Here is a 24,230-nt window from a genome sequence, read left to right on the forward strand (position 1 = left end):
GAATCTGATCAGCAGGATAAGCACATAAACAGTGAAACATCAACGAATGAAAGAATTTGGTCCTGTCGTAATCATAGATGTAATCAATAGGTACTCATTAGTGATCCTCATTGTGTCTTTAATGCAGCGTTACATAACTCATTGATAGCGGAGAATTTGATGTATGTTCATGCTGTATTCTTACTTTTATTCATATAACACACACTCTCAAAAGAAGAGACAAGAAAAGGTAGTTCTTCCTTATAGTGATTAAATATTTTGTAATAGCACTTTATAAAGGGGTGAAATCTGTTCTGCTGTTTGTTTTCTTTGTTCACTGCTTAATGGCCTAATACAATGACGTGTCAAAAAATAATGGCAGTTATCATACAATGCAACAAAAAAGCAAGAGGCGTGTTGTGAGAGTCTTTATTTCATTGTGTTTTATGAGTTTTTGTGCATGTTAGCATGTCATGATCACACAGAGGTTCTTATGAAAGATTTTGTTGTGTAGATTCACGGTTACCATGAATTGCACTTATTTTTCCCCATTAACAATTGGCAAACATTATTTACAGTTGATTCCAGTTTATATAAAATCTTCACACTTGCGTGACCCTGACGCACACTCAACTTTCATAATCCATCCATACACACACACACTCAGACAGCATATGAAAGAAAAAAATAATATACAAAAACTGTCTCTCCACACAGATATCAGGTTTCATTTTACTGACAGCTGCATTTGTTAAAAGGAGAAAGTATAATTTCTCAAACTGGAAATCAAGGCAGATTCTTTAGTGAACTATTGTGTATTCATTCAGACTACTGGATGTGATGGAAAACATGCATAGCATTCCCAGTTCAAGAGCCACCTGATTTAAATGCTCCTGTGAAATGATTTCAGTTTAGTTAGGAATAGTCACACATGGATTTCTACTGTAGGGAAAATCACATTCTTTTGGTTATTGGCAGTTCACCTGATTTGCTAGAAGATGCTTTAAGTGAAAGTCTATGCCATTCTGGATATTTGAGCACAGGATTAACCACACACAGATGTCTAACTTTTTACCTTCTAATTATAACTTTCCAGTTTAGTTGCATTGGTGCTCCCTTTTTGTCCAATGAGCTAATTTAATGCATGTGAGAAATCAGAGTTACGGATTATCATTTCAGACCAGACTACACTGTTGGCTAACGCTACTAAGGCATTCTGTCAATAGCCTGATGGTGATATTTGTTTTACAATAAATTTAGAAAATATGAAGTGATATACACCAATAAATCATATAATGTGCGACTCTGACACTGGTCATTAATGGACGGACAAAGCTGGTATGACTTTTGTATTCAAAGTGGTGGGGAAAGCACACTAAAATACTAAAAAGAAAATATAACTTGATAACTTATAAACAGTAAAAATACACATTCTTGATCAAACAAAGAGCAAAGACCCAAACATGACATGCATCAAACTCAGAAAAATGTACACAGTCTGAAAGGATCCTACAACAAAGCTATTAAATCAAAAAGGAAAGAAAATAATACATTCTTCTTCTCATCAAAGTTACCCACTTAAAGATCCATCTTTTTTCCTTTCTTTTTTTTTTTTCTTTCTTTTTTTTTAAATCTTAGCCAATGATATGGGACAATCCTCCTAGTGCAAGTGACCTCTGTGCATACATCAGAGCAGCCTGCACTAATTCTCCCTGATGCATTAAAGCTGTTGAGAAGTCCACATTATGATTTTGGCCTCAACATCAGCTCACTGGAAAAAATACACTACTACTGAACCCAGGTCAGCCTACATAGTCATCTGTGCAGAAACAGTGCAACACTTGAATTCAGCAGCCCTTTAAATCAGTTCTCTCTTCCTACCACCTGAGTATCGGATGGATCAAACTCCAACATGGACCAAGTGTTGTCTATTCACTATGTTGCTGCTGTCTGTCACATACTGCAACCAGACCGGACTGTAAACTTTACAGAAGCCAAGGCACAGTATTGGATTCAGTCTCCTAAAGGCTCGGACACTTCAATGTGGCAATGCTGTCTTAAGAAAAACAAATTAAAAAAACATAACTTCTGATTTCCTATCTCGCAGTAGTACTGAAAGAAACACGTGGTGATGACAGATATCGGTGGGGAGATTGTATCAGACTAAGCACTTTGATCCAGAGTTCATTAAACATCCACTAAACAACTGTTTATTTGGACTTAAAGGTTCGACTCCTCAGGACAGGTAGTGGTCTTCAAGAGCACTCTTGAATGGCTCGGAAACAAAAAAAAAAGCTGCTTGAGTCAAAAAGGACGGATGAGAGCCTCAGTGGACCAAACCTCTCTGTTTATCCCTCTCTTTGTCACCTTCTCCATCTGTCTTTGTTGAACCAGTCAGCAGAGATGCAGCTCAACAAGGCAAGTCCTTCAGTCCAGACACCAGCATGATGTTCTTTTAAGGATTAATTTAGTTGCACTAATAACCGAGTGACCAGAGGTGAGTGCTCAGAGCTTGTTGGTGTAACAGAACAAAGTGTCATTATCGTTCTTATCTCACTCAAAGAGAGAGACGCTGCCCAAAGTTCAACCTGTTCCTTGTTGGTCAGGAGTTTAATTTAAGGGGGAGACCAAAATAAAAAAATACTGAGCCCAAAAAAGCCAAATTAGTTCAATTGATCTCAGATTTTGTTGGCATAAAGTGTCTCCTCATCGCTTTCGCTCTCATCCTGGAACTCGTGAGCGAGCAGGGACTTCTTAGAGCCCATGGAAGTGAGCCGGATCTCGTCGTCATAATCATCGCGGTGCTGTCGCAAACGGTGGAAGCCGTCCTTTTGACGGTTTGACTTGGCTGCGCACACGCACCAGATGATGCAGGCTGTCACCACCAATGCCGTCATGGAGGCCGCTGCAGGGATGAAGAGAAAAGCACAGATCAGCATGTCTGCATGTACACAGCCTTATATGGCAGGGGGTGACCACAACTTGTAGGATACAAGGGAAGTTTTCTCCTCGGCTTACAGCAGAGCAGAGTGACTGACAGACCCGTGTTTCGGGCCAAACACTCTATATAAGTGATTGCTGTCGGAAGATATAACTATTTAAGACTTAAATTAACACAAACATTCCGCTTACTTCTGCTTTAAGTAACAGAGCAATCAGATTTTTTTTTTTGATTGATTATAGTAACACACTGTGACTATGGTATCGGAAAAAAGGAATCAATTTATAGCCTTCTTGTAAAAAAAGAGGGGGGACTTATAGAGCACGATCAGGTGCGTCAGAAAGGGGAGTTGGTCACTGAGTGTGTGTGTGTGTCAACACGACTAACACACTCAGTGAGGTCAAAATTATTTAAATGGAAAACTGTTTGATTCTTAGACTTAATCGCTATGAGAGAAATACAAAGTAAGGTAACTGTTGGCAGGTTTTTAGCAACACTGGCTCAAAACAAAGTCAAACTAAATTGCACCAAAGTTAACAAAATCAAAACTTATACGACTGAGGCTTGGTTTCTAAATAAGACGGGTCAGTTTATGTGTAGAGTCTGGTTAGAAAAGTAGAGTCAGCTGTTTCAAAGAACATGATTACCTGCACTGGCCACCACAAACTCTCTGGGCAGGCCAAAGACACTGTTGTCCATATCAAACTCAATGACGATGGAAGTAGCAGCTTCATAGGAAGACACCGCCACCTGGAACACAGCAAAAACACTTCAGTGAACCATGAGCACATGGTCGTAGTGGAGACGGGTGAAAATCAAACGTTTAGATGTTTTTCTACAAGAGTTCCTTTAGCAACTTTTCACTAACAACACTCAAAAGGCAACAACTAAAGAAAAAAAGCATCAAGTTCTACCACATCTCCTCCTCCATCCTGGTCGTGTCTTCAAATGGAAGAAAAAGGCTGCTGATTACTCAATTAGCGAGTCTCATCTGCAGGTGTGACAGCTTGGTATAATCTGCTGCAGGTTGCCTTGTGTGTCTAAATAGGATTAGAGCACTGGCTCATAAAAATCCCAAATTACTCAGATATCATCTGAGAACTAATTTACAAGAATCTCTCACTTGCTTGGTGCCATTTGAGTGCAGTTTAAAATATGGGAAAAGTAGATTCTAAACTCAGGAAAGCAGGATTTTCAACCATGTGGTTTCAGACCTGATTCAGTAATGTGGTCTGAACACACACCCACAGAGTAAGTGCACTTCTTGATTTGAGTTACTTTCCGTTTTTATTACGATTGTGATTTGTTGCTTTGTTTTATGACAAGACATAAAACCACTGAAGCTGATGTCCCTTTCATTTACAGAGGTATGAGATGCGTCCCTATGGCCTAAGACGGACTATTCGATGTCCTAAGAAATATGGGGACGCTGTTAAGGAGAGGACACCCACGTTGGCGCTGAGTCATGATCTGGACTTAGCGTGTGAGCAGAGTGAACAACTCCCCCAGAGACCGCTGGATGACCGGTATATAAGGAACGCAGCCGTTCTTCCAGATCTCACACTGCCCTGTGGCAACAGAGCCCTGTCCCCTAAACAGAGGACTTCCACTAGCGGATCAGTTAGTCAACCGGGGCCTCTGATGATCCACGGCTTCACTGTACCAGAGTACCAGCAGACATTTCATTCGGTGGTTGATCCCCTGCTCTACAGTCCCTGTGGGAAGCTCACGGCCTACAGTCTGGAGCTGGGGCGGAGCATTAAGGAACATCTGTTTGAGGAGCTGGCCTACCCGACACTTCAGATTTCAGAGCAGCCGGATGGAAAGGTGGAGGTGATGGAGAGATTCTGCGTGCTCCGCCCTACACCCTTCATAGATGTGGACAGTAAAGGGGAACCAAAGTAATAATCTCCCATCAACTTGATTTTATTTTACTTTATTTCCCTGTTAATTGTGTGTGTTTGTGTTTCCCTCCACACATTCACATTTCATAAGAGTCAAATGTAATGTATTGAAAAGAATCGGTTAAGTGAAGTTTGTATCTGTTGAAACAGAGTCCTTTGTGCTCTGTCAATTTATTTATCCTTTTGTCTTCTCAAGCATCAGCTTCTGAACCGTTGTATACTGAACATGTGCATAAGGTCATCGCCTGTACAGCAGAGTGCACATGTGGTTACAACAGGATCACTGCTGCTGATTGCCACTTTTCATCAGTTCCTGTCATAAAACGATATACACAGTCAAAGAAAGACATTGTAAGTCTCTTGTTTTACTCAACAATGAACCAGAACTTATTCATGTCGTCACATAAACTAATTTACTACACCAGCCAATGTTCTTGAGCATAAATCTCAGTGACATGTATACATTGAAATGTCACTACTTCTTGCACAGGTTTGTGATGTGAGACATATTCCCTTAAATAAAATCATGTTTTTCTCTATATCAGTGAAAGATTAAGATTAACACTGATAATAATGCCTGTTTCAAAAGGATAAATAAATTCTCTCTTTGCATTCCACTCCATGGCTACTTGGAATAACGGTTACTATGCCTCTGTCTTCTTGTTTGTTCCCTGTATGCGCGTCTACCTGAAGGACAGTACATTCCTGTCCTGCATGATGATCTGTATCTAACTGTGTACCTCTTGACGTTGTTGTTGGTAACCATCAGCAACAGCTTCAATGTTGTGGTTGCCTGGAGCCAGCAGTGCATGGAAGTACCCGCCCTCGGTGGTAAAGACTCTCACACCCCCATTTAATACAATGATGGCGCCAACAATGGGCTTTCCACTCTTGTCCCTCACCACACCGCGAACCCCTTTATGGACCTGGATGAGACAGAAATGGAAGGAAAAAAATCCAGTATTCAGTGTGTTATTCATAATTATGTCTTAAAATACTGGTTGGTCATAGTGGTGTAAGAAAATCACACATTTTTGGTTAAAAATATATTTCAATGTTAAACACATAGGGCCTGATTTTCTAAGATCCCAGATAAGGGGCGCTAATCTGCCTGCTCCTGGTAAAATTTTGCATGTTTTGTTAGCGCACATACTAATGGCGCTTTTTCACTGGCGCGGCGCGGCACGGCCCGCTTATTTTGTTTTTCCACTAGCCCTAGTACCTGGTACCAGGTACCATTTTTATTACCTCCTCGGCCCTGGTTCCAAGCGAGCCGAAGCGATACTATAACGTGACGTCAGCCGACTGCCTTCCACTGATTGGGCAGAGCGCGACGTCCGGCATGAGAATAAAACCCGGAAATTTCAAAAACAGAGCAGCAACAGCACCAGCTGATCTGTATCGAGACTGTTGTTATTCCTTCACCCGAGTTAGATGTTGCTGTGTGTAAAACCACACCGTGGTCTGGTAACGAGGTGCAGACGAGTGAGTTTGGAGCTGACGAGCGGATCGAAAAAAGAGAGACGGACAATGCGGCCCCGCGATCGCCTCCGCGATCACCCCCGTGCCGCCCCCGCCCCCGCTGAGGCGGCGACGACGGCGACGACCGGAGGGGAACCGTAAGTTTCGCTTTTACCCACCACGTCTCTCCCTCGACGCGGAGGGGGGAGGAGGGGGGGGCGGTGATTCGTACCCGTGCAGGGAAGTTACTTAGTGCAGTTTCAGCCGACGCGACCCGGCTCAGGCTGCGGCGGCAGCACCATTCATCCTATTAATCATTTTTCTACCATTGCAATGAGTCTGGAAACATTATTTTAAGGCCGAAAAACTCCACAATGTTACTTTAAATGCTCTGACCAGAGGGATCAAAGACGGAGTGAAGGCAGCGGAGCCGTCTCTCAGTCCCAGTCCCAGAGCTGAGCAGCCAGGTACTGGAGAGGGAGGAAAGGAGAGGAGCGCACGGGAGGAGAGAGGTGCAGCGTGCGTAACAGTACTGAAAGGACTTTTAACACACCTGAAAAACTGCTAGAGTTCGCTGGAATGACCCAGACGGGAGGAAATGCAGAAGGAGCAGAGCTTTTACCCTGGCAGGTAATAAATCAATTACCGCAGCCATTTGTGGCAAAGCTGTGCCAGTTAAGACTTGCCTTTCAAACTGCCACCGCAATCTGTTTCAGGTTTGGTAAATCACATTGCGTGCAGTAAATCTATTTGCATCTACTCCTCCCAATATTTGGCAGAAACGCCCATATTTGCATATTCTTTAAGGCAAACACGCTAAACGAATTGCGCACGCTATTTTGCCCGTTTGAGAGACACAATCCTTGGTGTACGTGGTTAGTAGATCAGGTTCAACATGTGTTTGTGCGTGCAATCAAGTTTGCACATGTTTTTTACACATGCAAACCTTTAGTAAATCAGGCCCATAAACTTGTGGTTAAAATGCTGCTACTTACCTCCACCAACATGCTTAGGAGAGCCTTCTTGTTCTCAGCCCACAGTGTGGCCAGCTGCTCAGCAGGAGGGAACAAACAGCAGCCAGTGTACACTGTGATTTCTGGACAGTGGCCAAAGTCCATACTGAAGTCCTGCAAGGACACGTAGACACAAGATGATGCATGAGACAGTACTGGGGCAGAAGCCTATTCCTCACTATGCTTTATTTCTTATTTGATTTGACAGATATCTCCGGACTAACATTCAGGGACTTAGTGTGATTTATGGTTTGAGATGACACTTTCTAGTGGCTTCACGGAGACCAACTTAACTGCTGTCACACACACTGGAGTGGAGAGACTTACTTTCATGCTGCCCATGTGACTCTGTCTCTCTGCTGCCCTCATAACTCCGTCAGGGATGTTGCCTGCTGAGTGACAGAAAAAAGTTCCATTAGCCGTCAGACATTAGTTATTCAGTGACAAAATGACAACAGGATTTATTTATAGCAGTTGAACTACATACTCTGTCCATTATTTGAACATCCGGTGTCCCCAAGGTGCATCTTGGGGTGGTTGTTGGCATAAACACTCGCCAAGTATTTCAGCGTTCCCTCATTTTCAACTGGAAAGACATGAAAATAATGAAAAAAGCCTAGGGATACATTTTTGTTTTATTAAGTGATGTTTAACAGCAATCTATGATCAGAGTGAATATCCTCTCTCTTATTCACAAATTGTAAGGCACAAAAAGTGATTATTTACTGCATCACATCCTCTGAGATATAATATTTTTCCTGAGGGTGGTGCTAAAGAGGAGGAACTTTTCCCAGCAAATTCCACAGTAACAACCAGCTCTAGGTCAACTACTGTATGAATGATCTGTGCAAAGTTCATAAATTAACAACAGGTTGTCTTCCAAAACACCAGGATTTATCTATCCTGAGGACAATTAATATCCCATACTTCATATTTAAGTTGACCACAGTAGGGATGCACAATAACTTTTTTTAAAAACCGATACCCATAACCAATAACATTCTGTTTCCAAAGGCCGATATCAATAACCGATAATCGATAACATACCTGGAGATAAGAAAGACTAGTGAGAACCTAAGACATATCACGACATCGATACTATAAACAAAACCAAAGACAGTTTTGACTCTTTAAATGAATTTATTCTATTAGCAAGCCTTTCAAACATTATCCTGCACCCCTAGACCGCAGTCAAGAAAATCTGATTCGTAAGTGTGAACAACTATTCTATAAATTACATAACCTAACGAGGCCAACTCCCAACAAATTCAAAACCTTAAATAAGTAGTGGAGCTGTATATTGTTGTGTTACCTGACTGGACAGGCTTGTCATATGGGTAGGTAGCAACAAGGGCGCCTCCATCAAGGGCCACAGAGAGAGTGTAGGTCTTGTCAAGGATCAAGTCCATCATTGCTCTGGTCTCCGGTTGGGCCTCCATCACACGTTGTGATGCGTTGCCTGAAAACAGACAGTCAGAGGGCGAGTTGTTAGAGCATGCTGTCCTTCTCATGGGAAGTGTAACCTACAGGCGCATGACAGTTATTTATTACATTCACCAAAAATCTTTGACGAGTGGACTGAATATGTACACCGAATGTTCTTCTGTCTCATTTGCACACACACACACACACCCATAAAACTGACCAAGGAAATCTGTGTCCAGATCCTTGCCCTGGGCGTTGGTAAAGCCCTGCTTGGAAGTGCACTGCCTCTCAACAGCCTGTTCCCGTCCATCTGGGTTGATGGAGGGCACAATGACAATCCGAGTCTCGTTGATCAACTAGGGAAGGGAAATGAACAGGAACACTTACAGACAAGGCTGAATTATATATTTACCAGGATTTGTTTTACACTTTTAAAACACAATTGCAGTAAATTGACCTGATCCAAGCTACTTCTATAAAAACAAAACTTGTTTGAACAAAGAATTTAGTACATTCCTATTAACAAAATGTATAGTTTCTAAGTGGAATTTACTATATGTAGTATAATTTGATGGCCCAGGCTCCAAAGCTCACCCTGGTGATGGCTGGGTTTTTTCCATAGTTGATACATAAGAAGGCAGCAAACTCCAGCAGCAGCTCTGTGCCCACGGGGGCATTGCCATGGATCCCTGCCACAAAGCGGATCTTGGGTTTAGATGGTTCAGCCTCCCCTGGTTTATTGGAGATTTCCAGAGCCCGGATGGTCCTAAACTCTACACTTTGACCCAAACTGGACACAGAAGTGAAGAAACAACAATGTAGGTCAATCTTAGAAGAAGCAATAACAGTCACTTAAGTTGTAAAACACAGCACAGAGAGCATGGGGGGAAGATAAATCCTGCATACTTCTGTAAAGATGTGATTTGGCGAAAGTTAAGAGTGAGGCCCCTCAAGAACTCGGACAGTTCTTTGTAGCGTCGGTAGCGGAAGCTGCTCTCGGTGGCTGTGCTCCTGACCAGCTTCTCCAACCCCTGGCCTAGAGACAGCTCTTTGATTAGGCTCTGAAACTCCTTCTCAGATGGGTTCTGTGTTGGTTGGGGTCCATTTTGAGACTGGCCCTTCAAGTCGGAGTGTAAACGCGTTAGTCTGAAGTCCACCACCTCCACTCTGTCCTTTGACACTGTGGCGTAGGTTCTCACAGGCGTATATCTGGACAAGAGAGAAGAGAGAAAGTTTTTTAGAAAATGATCAGCACTCGAAATCAGGACAAGTAACAGCACAGAGGTCTAGTCTTTGGTCGGTAACTGTACTTCATAAGTTGCTCTCCACTTCTTTTGCCTGATATTCAAATCTTACCCATGGGCAGATGCTGTGATGGAGTAAGTGTTAGGGACCAGCAGTCTCCAGTAGTCTCCAGTATGAGCTGTGGTGATATTGTGGTCAATCTCCGCCACAGTAATGGTGGCGTTAGGAATTCCTGTACCATCACTAATGTCGGAGACGGTGCCCTTGACTCCAGTGTGGACCTGAAGAGACACATTACCACGCACACATGAGCTGCTGATAAGCAACTGGGGAACAGTGATTTTAAGATTTGTATTTTATTACCTGGTGAATGAACTGAAGCAAGGCTCTTCGGTTTTGTTCCCAGTACATAGGCAGGTCCCTTGCCAATGGGAACTTTACACAACCCAACTCAATGGTCACCTCAAAACAGTTGGTGTTTAAGTAGTTCCAGTCCTGCATCCCACCTGAAAAACAGAGCTCCTTTAAAGTCCTTCTCAAATTTCAAAAGGTTTCACTTGAGGCCATTATGTGTATGAGGATTATTTGATTATAGTGCAATGATGGAAGAGCACTAGGATTGTCTCAACTTTCTACAAAAAACGGCTGAAATGTAATTTCATTAATAACTGCACACAGATATACACAGAGATGTGACAGTTTTACTTATTGCTTTTTAATTTTGAAGCACTAAAGCCCGTAACTACTCTTGCTAAACCGAATATAAATATGTTAAAACATAAATAACAGTAGGGTAGATATTTAAAAAAGGCTGTATTGGCCACCGAAGATTATTTTCTACATCTAAGCAACTTTTCCAGATGTAATGTGTAATATCTGGAAGATGTGAGCTAAAATTACTTAAACATTCAAGGCTTCTTTGCCCGACCTCCTGTGGGAAAAACGAATGTAGCAAGTGAGAAAGGAGGATGGGGGATGTGGGCATACCGGGAACATTGTACCAGTTTGCACCATTGGTGATGCCATCCTCAAAATATTCATCAGGGTACAGGTCCTCACAAGGGTGTCCATTGTGCATGAGAGGATTCTCCTGCACACACAAAAACAGTCAGCAATGTCAACAATGACAACTGTTGTAGTCAAGTTTTCAAACCTTGTCTGTCCAGTGTTTTCACAAAAATCCCATGGCTTCTATCAGTGTGCAACTCCACATTTTGTTTTCAATGACGAAGTGGAACCACAGGCAGCATTTACTCCCCCGGGCTGAAACAGATCCTGCAGTGTCCAGTTACCTGTGAGTACGCTTTAGAGACCTGCTGAAAGATCTTGTCGTCAGGTGACGGACTGTACTGAGTCATCTGTTCTCTGTCATCATCATAGGGGTAGTTAACCACCAAGGAACCTGCAGTCCACAACACGAAGATAAGAGAGAAGAAAACAATTTAAAAACACCACCTGACTTAGTAGTTAAAATTAACTTAACTTGCATGACGAGTTGACATTAGAAATATTTAGATTTAAAATGCGATAGCAGGAATCCTTTAAGTAACTTTGAAATGTAATTATATTGTTTCAATAAAAAGCACACAAAAAAGCAATAAGTGAGTATATGATATTTTCAGTTGGTGATAGGATTACGAGATTATTACTATCAAAAGGTGACTATGAGACTTTAAGAGTACAATCTTTAGCACTAAAAGCTCAAAATAACACCGTGCCTCCATGGAGGTTGGCTGACAGAATGAAGGGGACGCTCTTCAGCCAGTTCATCACAGCTATGGTCTCTGGCTGCCTGGGATCCGTGATGGTGGTAAACTGGTCTGGGAAGTTTCGATTGAGGTCAAAATTGTTGGAGTTGTTGCGTCCTTTGTAGCCCTTCACATCACCTGCGAGGAAATAAATGATAAAAGAAGAGTCATCCGCAGCTGTGTTTATGTGACCACAACTTGGTTCCTGCCTCGAAGATGTACGCATCGTCATCTACATCCTCTGCACTTCCTGTCACACATCAGCTACAGCTACAGGCTTGGAGGAGATGGAGGAAGTGCTCTGTGAAATCCCCCCCAAGAGGGATTGTACAGATATGTCACGGTCATAACACAAAGATTTGACAGCAGGCTGTAACATAAACTGAAGGAATCTTAGTCAAATGATCAAGTTACTGTTTAAGGCCTACAATGTTACACCTTTACTGTAAAGCAATACGTCCAACACCAAACTAGTTTGTTCGTCTTCATCTCATACTGAGCAGACAGTGTTTCTTAATTGTTGCCTTAGTAGTCACTTCTCTCACCTTCCACGGCTCGCTCATAGCCGTCTGGGTTCATTGAAGGCATGATGTGAATGCGGGTGTTGTTGACCAACTGGGTGACCTCTGGGTCGGTACCATAGTTACGGCACAGGTACTCGATGAGGTTGAGCAGCAGCTCCCGGCCCACCACCTCATTACCATGCATGTTGCCCACATACTTAAACTCTGGCTCGCCTGGCATGGAAACAGTGAAGACAAACAAATCCATATTAATAGATAATACAGAGGAATTTATACATGATCATTTACTGGAAATATCAAAGCAACTGTCTATATGACTGTATAACTCTGTGGCTGGAGACATACCATGCTCATGTGCTGTGGCGTTGCCTGAGATGACCATGACATAGAGCTCCCGGTTCTCCACCGAGCGGCCGATAGTGTAGAGATGGGCAATAGACGGAAACTCGCTGCTGTATTTGCGCAGGAACAGCTCCATATCCGCGTAACTGTGGTGTCGAAATTCTTGTGGCTGGATGGGCTGGTGCTCAGGTGGGGGCAAAGAAGGACTGCTTTTGTTTCCCTCGGAGGGAGCGACCCACGTCTGTGTGGAAGCAGTGGGGCTGGTGGCGGTGGTGGAGGTGTCCGGCTGACTGCTGGATGGCGTGGAGGACACAGGCACGGTGCTGCTGTTTGCAGCCTCGCTGACCACAGGTGCCAAGGTAAAGTTTAGTTCTGTGGCTTTGTCCTCCATGACCTGGACACTATAGATCGTCTTTGATGTGTACCTGTACACAAAGAAAGAAAAGTCCACCTTAAAGTTTCCAGTCAGGACCAAAATTAGATTCACAAGAAAAACTACAGAATTCATACGCACATCTTAGTCATTTACCAGTGAGCGTCTCCTCTAAATCTAAGCAGGAAGCAACTGTTGCTATGCATTCCTTCAGGGCAGCACATGCGGGCTGACAATGGCTGAAACACGTTGACTGAACTCCATTGTTTGTTCGTCTAGAAGAACCAGATTACACTTCTCGCTTGATTGATTGTGAATTTGCAATAATCAAGAGGAAACCAGCCGAGGTTGTGCTGCCAGCTGGCACATGGCGTGATTTTCAAAATCACGCTATTTCAAAAACAGTTCAGTGGCATCACTCACCCTGCAGCTACAGCTGTGATGTTGTATGTTCCAGGGATCAGGAGGCGGTAGTAGTCCCCGTACTTGGCAGTGGTCAGGTTGTGGCGAATGCCTGCCACCATAATGTTGACATCAGCGAGGGCAGCACCACTGACGGCGTCTTTCACATACCCACGGACACCGATATGAACCTGGAAGACGAAGTGTTGATTTTAATGTAACAGAAAGTTGTATTGTGGCATTATGGCTAACAAGACAAAGGGTACTTTATAATGAATGCTGATGTGTCGTAACTCATTTTTAGTCTCAAGCTCTACCTTTTCCATGTAGGCTATGAGGGATTCCCTGTTCAGATCCCATTCCTTATGGAGTTCAGTTGCAGGGGGATATTTGCAGCAGCTCAGCTCCATGGTGATCTCCAGACAGTTTCCATAGAGGTAGTTGTAGTCCTGCATCCCTCCTGGAAAACAAGCCAAGGAATATCAAAAAACCACAAACTTGGGAAGGGAAAAGCACATTCAATTACTTATTGTATAAAGAACAAGGGTACGTCTGTATCAGGGAATCAAACGGATGCGTACAACACATTTTAAAGATCAAGTGTTAACGTGGCGAGGAGCCATGACATCTGCACTTTGCCAGCCAGCTAGCCATCCACAAGGCAAACGGAGGGAAACACAGGAGGAGGAGGGGGGGGCGAGCTGTTCAGCTGGCCGTCCCTCTGGAAAGACATCCAGCCAGCCAGCGGCTCCCTGGCTGGAGGGTTGCCATGACTGCCTGCTGTGTGGCCACAGGAACCCAAGTAAAACAGCGCTGTTTGCCACTTTGCAACAGTCAAAGTGAAAGGGCTCACACACCAAGCACTGACAAATAACTTACACAAATCAACCAGCCTCCCTGCCGTCTCAATGAGAGAGACGTTGACCACACCGGGAAAAAGGATAATAGCATCAGTGCTTTATGCAACCTATCGTATCACATTTCTGTCTGCTGCACTGCACTATCACTTCTAAGTGGGATCATACTACTGCGTAGCAAACCGTTTGGTGAAATCATCAGACAGTTACACTTCAGCTTGCCTTCCGTTCTCCTGAAAATCATATTACTGGCAGACTTTGAAGTGTAGTTTTTTAAAAAAACGAATTACAATTCATCCATACAAGCACAGAGACTAAGATCCACAAGCTTGTAATGAGGTCCATGACTTGGCTCTGAGGGCGGATGAAAATATACACCACAGACTACAGTTGTGAGTCATTTTCAGCCGAGCAGCAGCTGCTCTGCTGTCTGAGACTTGGCGAGGGTCACCGGGTCATTCACCGAAAACTATAAAAGGGCCAATTCACAAGATTAAATGCTTCAGAGCTCATGTTTCAGATGTTTTTCAGTTGTCTGTCTCTCACTGGACTAACAAACCCTCTGAATACTGGTGGAGTATAGAGGTCTGTTGGGGCGGGTGATTCATCAGAGGATTGTTTACCCCCTGTGGGGGCTGCAGAGACAGCAGGGTGCTATGCCAACCCCACCAAACGGATTCTTATAACAATCATACTTGTTAATCATGAGTAAATAATAACATTAACTTTACATTTAACAGCAACAAACCCCACACTTGCCTGTAACAACATAAGTAACAGCTAAAAGCCCTTGTCATCAGCCACAGGATATTAGGTGTCGTCTTGTACTAAGTGATTTTAAATAGTTTAAAACTTAATCAAACACCATTGTCTTTGGGAAAAATCAGTTAAAGTAAACATCCTACAGACGCTGACAGGGTATAGCAAACACACAGACGGGCCAGGGCACCTTAAGTATCCTGTCTAAGTGCCGGATCCAGCGACACACCCTAAACTTTGGAGGAAACTGCAGGCAAGACAATAGAGCCACAGTCAGTGCTAGGGGCTGTGCTCTCTGTGTAAGGTACTGTGGTGTTTATAATGTGAGATATAATGCAATAAAAAAATCTATCCTATAGTTAAAATGATAATCCAGGAAGAAAAACAATTTCAGAAAGTGCTGCTGTCACATGACTGTCAGCAATTCACAGTGATGCAGCATAAAAGTATGAGGTTGCAGCATGATCAAGCACATCCGCCGCCCTGAGATTATCACAGCAATGGAACAGTATTTTCATACAGTAAAATTATATTCTGCTCTCCTCAGCTCTAGTTTCCTTGTATGATACAAGGGAACTAGAGCTGTATGTCCATGTACATTTCAACTCGCATGCTTTTACAACAATCTAGGCTATGCAGCTTTGAACCAATGACACTTTGAACAACACTGTGGACTATGAGCTGTGTGGGGAAAAAAACCCACAACGAACTTAGTGACATCACAACAGTCAGGTTTAGAAATGTGCTGTAGGCAACATTAAACGAGTTCAAAAATAAAGGATGCCCTTTCAGACTATAAAGTGTTGAAATATTGTAAATTGTGTGTTATGATGAATCATTATTTCGAGCCCTGAATGCCACACACATTAATCTCCTGTGACTGACCTCCAGCCCTGGCGACTCGCCTGGACTTCTCATTACATCACACTATGTCCTGACCATCATCTGACATTAGCCCAGTTTTAGCTGTGACATTTCCTCCACGGAGACGTGTCAGACAGACACGAGCATTGTCTTTTCAACTGTTCTGCACTCCTTGCTGTCTATCTTTAACATAAGATAAGAAGGACACTGCTGCTGCTGCAGCTGCTGAGAGCTTTAATTGCTGCCTCACGTAAGAGTCTGGAGTTGGACCTTGTCTGTCACTGTCAGCACACTGGTTTTACACCGGCTTCAGTTTCAGCTGAGAAACAGTAAAAGGGTCAAAGACGTATAAGGCCTTTGAGTGGCCCATTTTAAAAATACTTAAAATAAAGATATATTTGGCCATTTTCCAAACATTTGGAATGTAGTGTACACATGCATGTATGTGAAAACTTCAAACAAATATATTTTAGTGTTTTTAAACTTAAATTAATAGGGCAACGACCTTAAAAAAGTCATTTGGGGCGACCATAATTTATCTCAAAATTAATAGATTTCCTTAACATAACTTATATTTTAATAAGTATCAGTAATTAAATTAACTGTTCAAGAAAGATAGACTCAAGTGTCCTTTCAGTTTTTGTAAACCATTTTTAAATACATTTTATCTATAATGGCACTGTCTCCCTCATAAAGCCATTACATATAATTTTTTTACTCTAAAATTCATAAAACTGATTTAAAATGTGTACAGATAGTATCCACTTATGCATGCTATACCAATGATTTATATTTGAACCAAAACTGATAGACATTAAATTTTGAATTTAATACAGAATTGCCAATCGTTGGTTACCCCACATGACAGGTGGTCGCCCCAAATGATGAGAAACAGCAGGCAGTTAAGGCTAATCAATAATTTACAGAGTTGAGACAAATTTAAAGAAATTTTATTAAAGAATCAGCATAACTATTTAATTTGACACATAAACATCATAACATTAACATTTTCCTCACTATTTCATAACATTAAGGGGACAACGAGGGGTTTTGGAAAAGCGAAGCGTTTTCACACTACATTTATGAGCCTCCGTGCTCACCGTAAAATTCTTTGACCGGAGTCAGAGGTTCAAAGAGTGTTAATTTCGTCAGACAAGACGAGACGAAAAATATTCATCAACGATGGTTTTTTTCATGACGAAAACGAGACGAAGACGAGACGAAATCAATGCCCTTAAACACTGACTGTGACGAAATTAACATAAATTAAACTTAATAAAATGTCTCTTTTCTTTCTGGTCGGTCGCTTCTGCACTGTGTGTGCGTTTTCATCTCTGTTTAGATAATGACAAATAGCCTACATAAATGCACACACAAGCTGGAAAGTTGGCTCATCTGACAGCTGTCAATAATGACATAAATCTTGTGAGATGAGTGAGAAAAAGACTAAAATGAATCTATTGGTTTGAGTAGATTAGTTGTGATTAACATTACTGTCAATCTGCTTTCAAAGACTAAAAAAAGACTATTGACTGATTTTAGTCGACTAAAACTAGACTAAAATACTTTGGATTTTCTTTGACTAAAACTAGACTAAAATGCCAAGACTTTTCGTCGACTAAAATGTGACTAAACAAAAAAGAATACAAGCTGACTAAATATGACTAAAACTTATAAGGGCATTTGACACAAGACTAAGACTAAAACTAAATTGAAAAATAGCCGACAAAATGAACACTGCAAAGACGATCACATACCGTCGTAGTTCAGACCATAAACGCCGATTCGGCAGCGTTATTCTCATGACTCGCCATGAAACCGAAAGTAAAGAAACACTGGTCGGCTCGCCCAGCATTTCCACCACCACTAATAATAACAAAATAACCATAGAGACAAAACCATATATTTATCTAAAATGGGCCATTAACAAGTGGTAACGTAGATTCATCCACATTAATATGAGACTTTTTTATAACCAAATAGAAACTCCTCGTTGTCCCTTTAACATTTTCCATACTATTTCATTTGACACTTAAACATCATAACATTAGCATTTTCCATACTATTTCATTAAACACTTGAACTTAACATCAGCATTTTCCTTACTATTTCATTTGACACACAAACATCATAACATCAGCATTTTCCTTTTTCATTTCATGAAACACTTCAACATAACAACATTAGCATTTTCCTAACTATTTAATTTAACACTTGAACATAATCACTGATTCTGGTGGCCTAAATAACATACATATGTCATATGACATTTTATATACTGCAAGTTACTTATATATTTTTACCTTTCTTTTTTCCTGGCAAGATACTCAGCTCTTGCTACAGGATCTGCATTGATCCGCTGCCTGTAGCGAGCAGTCTTTTGTTTACTTGTTAGTGGGGCCATCTAGAAAAAAGTTATATACAGTAGTTAAACATACATAGAGCTAGAAAAGGAACTGAAAAATAGAATGAATGCTTAATATTCACACATTTCTCTGATAAAGACACAATAATCAAAAAGAAGCGATCATCTCTAAAGTAGGATGGAAATGACTGAAATTTTGAAAAATATATGTTGAAATATAGAAAGAGTTATGTTAAAACAAATAACTAAATGCATATCATGAATGAAAACATAAGCATGCAGAAACTACAAATACAAGATATGTATTTTCTATCATTTATACCGTCAGCGGTGGTCGCCCCACATGATGCTCGGTCGCCCCAGATGATGTTTTCAAGTTTAATCAAATATAACAGGCTAATGCTTAGCTATATAATCCAAGCTAGCTACTTCTCACCACATATCACTAACAAATTTACCTTAAAAATATAGATTTGCAAATAAAACTCATTATTCACAGTTTTAGGGTGGTCGCCCCACATGATATCCAATTGTGACGTATACATTGCAGCAGTTAGAAAGAGGATTTATTTGTAAAGATGAGAGAGTCTACTGACCTGCAAGTTGTCTCTCTGGGACCCTCACAGTGTGGCTGGCAGATGTAACATCCTCCTTCAGATGATTGTCAAAATAAAAGTCCCATAATTGTATTTTCTTGATGGTCGCCCCAGATGATATTTCAGACAATGAACATATTCGGACAAGATTTGTTTGTGTATTATGATTGAAATGTGTGTACAAATGCTTCATAACTTTGTCAATTAATGGAAAACAAGTTTGAAATTATGCCAAATAGGGCAAGGATTATATTTAAATTGTTTTAATGTGATTTAAAACCAGTTGTCCAAACAGAAGTCAAGGCCGGACGGTCGCCCCACATGATGTTTTCACACTTCAGATGGCAGAAAATGACCAATAACCAACATGTTTAAATAAAATAAGAGTGGGCACATGTATAAGGAAGGTATTAGACATACATGTTATATTTTTATTCATTTTAATGTTTATTATTAGGTAAAAAGTTCTGTCGGACAGAAAAAGCAAGCGTCACGTCTTTGACCCAAAAACAAAAACAGGTTGATCTCCAACCATTCCTTGAAACAGGTCTGTCTTAAGAATTAACACCAGGATTATCAGAGGCTAGGGAAAGGAAACTGTTGTTGTTGGTCATGACTTTGCTCCATTTGTTTGTGGTGGTTAACACACAGTATGACATCATATCGATCTTAAAGTGACCTGCAAAAGGGGAATTTTCTATCAGTTCACTAGATGCAGCAATGCAGGCCTAGAAAATCAGACTGTACCTTCCTCCTAAATAGATGGTCCCAAACAGTATATTTCCATATTTTCAGTGTCATTAAAGTCCTGGAGCAATGAGCAGTATCGGCAGAAATAACAGCTTGTATAAAATCTTAATAGTTGTGTGCCATCAAAGACACAGGCAAGTTAATGCTGAACCTTTGCATCGTCTTTGTGCTCTTTTGTTGTGATGCTGTGATACAATACAGCTATTGTATGTAAGAGATGTCAGAATTAACCAAATTATATGTTTTTGTTTTGTTAATATCACTGCTTGTGTAGCAGACACTCAAATTAACCAATCTGATTACTTAAAGGAGGCCTACATGATTAGAAATACTTTTCCAATTTGGCCAGATTAAAGTATTGAAAATGCAAGTAACATGTTGTGTCTAAGTGTGTTTACATAATAAGAACAGCTCAGGGAAATGTTCAGACGTTGACCCTAAAACCTATCAGTGAATGTGGCCTTCTGATCAACAAACAAACTCAGAATTACTGCACAGTGTACACTCATAATGTGTGTTTAAAAAGCAGGGCTGACTGACTAATTCATTGATTAATTAAGTTTTGAACTGAAACACAAAACACCTAGTACTTTGGCAGCCAAGAAAGACAGCGAAGTAGGACGGATATAAGATGTTACATACGAGGAAAACAGGCGCTTCTTCTGAGGAGCTACATGGTTTCCAAGAAAATTTATCTGGCAGGCGCAAATGCCTGCTAATCCGTGGGACAGCACAGACAAGGGAGTGCATTACTGGCACCATACATTCACAACAAAGCACATCTTACCAGGAAAAAGGAGTGTAGTAACCTGAGGCTACGGACACTTGCATCAGCACCTACAGTACAGTACCAACCCCACAGACAGACCAACAAATACAAAAGCAGAGAGTATGCTGATCAAGTTTCTGCCAAAGCCGTGCTCAGTTTCTGAACTTGTATGAGCCATAGAAGTAAAGGAAACAACATGAGCTGCATTATAAGCAATAGCAAAGGAACTATGTAGGGTTTGTAGCTCAACTATGATCAATTTTTACCTTAATTAGACAGCTTTCGAGTAATTGTGATGATTTAATAAATGGCTGAACTTGTTACGAGGGAGAATGGAGGCTCACGCGTATCACCGTGTCATCTGAAAGGTTGAAAACCAACCTTGCAGGATCGAGGTAGCTGCCCCGGTGTCCCAGTTCTCGTCTCTGCGCACCGAGGCACAAACGCGCCTCGTAACCCGTAATCTCTTGTTTATGACAGATGAAACTACACAAAAATAGGCCTACACGTGGTCATAAGATCATTTATGATATATAACGTTATGTAGCGCTCTATTGATTGATTTCTGGCTGGCTTCGTTGTAAACAAATACACATGGCCAGGAGGAGGGTAAACAAAATAGTGGAAAAGCTCCTTAAAAGAACAGCCCATAGGCATTAATTTGCTGTTACATGAGCACAGTGCAAGTGTAAACCTGTGTACTGGTCGAACACTTTCAGTAATTACAGGCTGTGGCAGAAAAACTGGATAAGCAAAACAAAACTGAGAGGCCATTACCAGTTATCAATGGTAAGTAAGAGTAAGTGTCCAACAAGTTAACCAATGCAGCTACTATATGAAGTGAAAATGTACCCACGGTAAAAGTGAACTTTTTAACTGTATGCATGAAATGATGGAATAAAGCTACCACAGTAGATAGATTCTGCCTCTGAGCAGGTTGGACTGGACTGAAGCTTTTCTGCCCTAGAAATGTAAAATGTGATCTCTGTTGGGAGAAAACCGAGACCTGGCAAATAGGTCAAGTTGTGTTAACTAAGTGTAGAGGGCTTGGTAATAAATTGTTCCTGAGCTTCCTCAAACGGGTTGTAGCTTGTACTTAGCCAAACTCTCATATGCTCCAAAAGATCCAGCCACAACACATTCTTGGGCTTTTACGTGGGATGATCAAGCACAGGCTCGATTGTCGTAACAAGTACTCTCAGGGTGGTGAAGCTATTAAAACTTATTAAAATCATCTTACCAGGCACATCATACCACTGTGCACCATTGGTGATGCCATCTTCAAAGGTCTCCTCCATGGCGTCGGGACAGTTGGGCTCGCCAGTCTTCATCACTGGGTGGTTCTTCGAATACACCAGAGCCAAGTAGCGAAAGAGAGCGTCGTCCTCTGACTGGCTGTAGTGTCCCTGGCGCTGGTGGAGGGCTGAGTCATCGTAAGGATAACTGGCAACCACCGTGCCACCATGAAGGTTCCCTGACAGCACAAATCTGCAGAGACAACGGCAGATTTTAGCAGCAAGTCTAAAAGGAAGGACTCACATCACGTCAGAAAAACATTTTCACACATATTTTAACCCTCAGCTCTGAGTTAGAGTGGCATCTGTGAATGTCCTGTCAAACGTAATAAAAGGGGGAAGTACGCTGCAGTGGATCGTGGAAATCAGTGTTGTGATGTAGTACGAAGCCTCTCAGAGGGAAATTCCCTTTTCTGCAGGGGAGCCTTGGAGCCGATGGGGCCAGTTTTAGCTCTGCAGTCCAGTCCCTCCAAATAAATTCTTGAACATCATGCCAACATGGTGTCCCAGGACAGCAGCAGCCCCAGCTGACATTGGTATGACTCACACCACTGACCCCTCAGGCTCTGATAGAGAAGGAAATTAGTGGGGAACTAAGTTATCCATTGACTTAAATGTTTGCCCTTCCCCGGGTTAAGGCTGCAGGTGACTACTATTTTGATTATCAATTAATCAGCTACTAGGTCTTAAGAGGACTGGACAAAAAACATTGAAGGTTGCATTTATTTAATAAGGATGACTATTCTAGGGACTATCTCCCATGATGCCCAGTTGCCCACTAATGTTTATTATTGGTTTTTCAATCAATTTCATGGTCTACAAAATGTAACTGAAGTACATAAGGAAATTGTCTCCCACAACTTCCGGTAGCCCGAGTTGACTTCTTGAAGATATCAGTGTGTAATCAAAGGATAGGTCAGAAAATCGATGAGCAAAATAATAGGCCTATTATTTACTGTTACCAGCTGCCTAATCATCACGGAGTCACACCTGCTGCTGGTCTGGACGAAGTGAGTTGCTCATCTACAGGAAAGTTGGTCACTTATTACATCCTCCACTTGAAGAATAAACATTGTGTCTGTGTGAAGTTTTACTGAAGCTTTTCCAGTCTGTGCAATAAAACAACTGGGACTCTATTGGCTCTATTAGATAGATAGATAGATAGATAGATAGATAGATAGATAGATAGATAGATAGATAATTTATTAGTACAGACTCTGGGTTCAGTTATTGTTCGTGTGTCATCATGGATTCACAAAAAATAAAAACAAAACTCACTTTTCCTCCTGGATCCATCTCATTACAGCCACAACCTCCGGTACGTCCTGTGGAGCAGCGGTGTCCCCGACAAACTGGTCAGGGAAACTTCTGTTGAGGTCTCTCAGTTTGCCGTTGCTCCGTCCGCCGTTGTCGCCATTGCAGTCCCCCTCCACGGACCTCTCGAAGCCGTCGGGGTTCATGCTGGGCATGATGTACATATCCGTGGTGTTTACCAGTCGGGTTATGCGCGGTTCCTCCCCGTATTTCGTCAGCAGCTCCTCCACCAGGTACACCAACACCTGTCGGGACACGGTCTCGTCGCCGTGCATGTTCCCCACGTATTTAAATTTCGGTTTCCCCGGTGAGTCTCTGTTGGGGTCCGCGCTGATCCGCATCACCCACAGCTCCCTGCCCTGCACCGACCGACCTATGCTCGACAGGTTGGCTACGTGAGGGTATTTCTGGGCTAAAGACTGTAAACGACTGGTTAGGTCGACATAATTGTAGTATTTGTCGTAAGTTTCTACCGTTTCCTCCGTGTTGGGGCTGCTGAGGCGTCGTGGCCGGTGCAGCCTGGCGTCGCCGGGGGAGACGAGAAGAAGACAGAGAAGAAAGAAAAGTGACACCCGTAGTTTCAGCATCGTCGAGAGATGCTCCCAAGTGTGCGCCATGTCGACGGATCTTCTGCTTCTACACCATCCGGACCCTCGGACGTGAGAACAACAAACGCTATGGTCGTTTATTTATGAGTTGTTTAGCTCCCCAGCGACAGACGTATTTCTGCTGTCACGGTGGCTCTGGCCTGTCTGCTCTGTTTCCATCATCCACTTCCTCAACGGGGCGGGACGGGGCGGGGCGGGGCTAAAACGATGACGTCGCGTTTAAGGTGGACCGGTGGAGTTCGAAGACTAAGTGGAAATTCACTTGAAGTAGCCTGCATACAGGACAAGTAAAGAAAGTCTAAGGAATAAAAATAGAAAGACATTCACTATGTGCTAAATATATGTAAAACAAAAATATGTACTTTTTTGTACAAACATTATTTCAAAAATAAAAAAACATATAGTTGATTGATTGATTAGAAATATTGCACAGTGTGGGTGGGCATGAATACAAGTAAATGTAGCCTACAATAATTTGTGTGAAACTGAGCGTGTTGAAAATATAGGCTACAAGACTAAATCATGCAGAAGAAGAAAAAAACTTTATAAATACAACCCAGTGGTGTAGGCTAATGGAGTGAAATGTTAAAACGTGGCTTGTACAAAGGTGGCAGAGAGATCAGTAGTGCAATAATGTCAAGAATAAACAAAGAGTCCAGAATGCAGGTATACTTATTACTTTATTTAAACACTTTG

At 41.9% G+C, this 24,230-nt stretch overlaps 1 protein-coding gene across 2 annotated transcripts; it reads right to left on the reverse strand.

Annotated features, from left to right (window-relative positions):
- Positions 1-402: 402 nt before the first annotated feature.
- On the reverse strand, positions 403-23,682 carry cpda (carboxypeptidase D, a). Of its 2 annotated transcripts, none has more exons than XM_083984350.1 (21): positions 22,891-23,682; positions 21,558-21,805; positions 13,675-13,817; positions 13,379-13,548; positions 12,586-13,007; positions 12,262-12,453; positions 11,687-11,854; positions 11,261-11,370; positions 10,956-11,058; positions 10,332-10,474; positions 10,080-10,249; positions 9,630-9,932; positions 9,318-9,513; positions 8,944-9,079; positions 8,611-8,757; positions 7,786-7,884; positions 7,626-7,687; positions 7,281-7,412; positions 5,565-5,750; positions 3,568-3,670; positions 403-2,884 (listed from the first exon to the last, which is right to left on the reverse strand). In XM_083984350.1, the coding sequence occupies exons 1-21, from the start codon at positions 23,541-23,543 to the stop codon at positions 2,658-2,660; spliced, it is 4,113 nt and encodes a 1,370-aa protein (XP_083840476.1). In that variant the 5' UTR covers positions 23,544-23,682; the 3' UTR covers positions 403-2,657. The 2 variants fall into 2 exon arrangements, with proteins under 2 accessions (XP_083840476.1, XP_083840475.1); XM_083984349.1 differs by having other exon boundaries at positions 7,626-7,690.
- Between the last annotated feature and the right edge of the window lie 548 nt (positions 23,683-24,230).

Source organism: Trachurus trachurus (genome assembly GCF_905171665.1).
Source record: "Trachurus trachurus genome assembly, chromosome: 13".
NCBI classification, from domain to species: Eukaryota; Metazoa; Chordata; class Actinopteri; order Carangiformes; family Carangidae; genus Trachurus; species Trachurus trachurus.

Coding starts and splice junctions, on each gene's coding strand:
- cpda (XM_083984349.1), bottom strand. CDS start 23,543: ATGGCGCACACTTGGGAGCATCTCTCGACGATGCTGAAACTACGGGTG. Junction 11,059..11,260: donor TCTCTAAAGCGTACTCACAG/GTAACTGGACAC, acceptor TTGTGTGTGCAG/GAGAATCCTCTCATGCACAA. Junction 5,751..7,280: donor TCCTAAGCATGTTGGTGGAG/GTAAGTAGCAGC, acceptor TGTCTCATCCAG/GTCCATAAAGGGGTTCGCGG.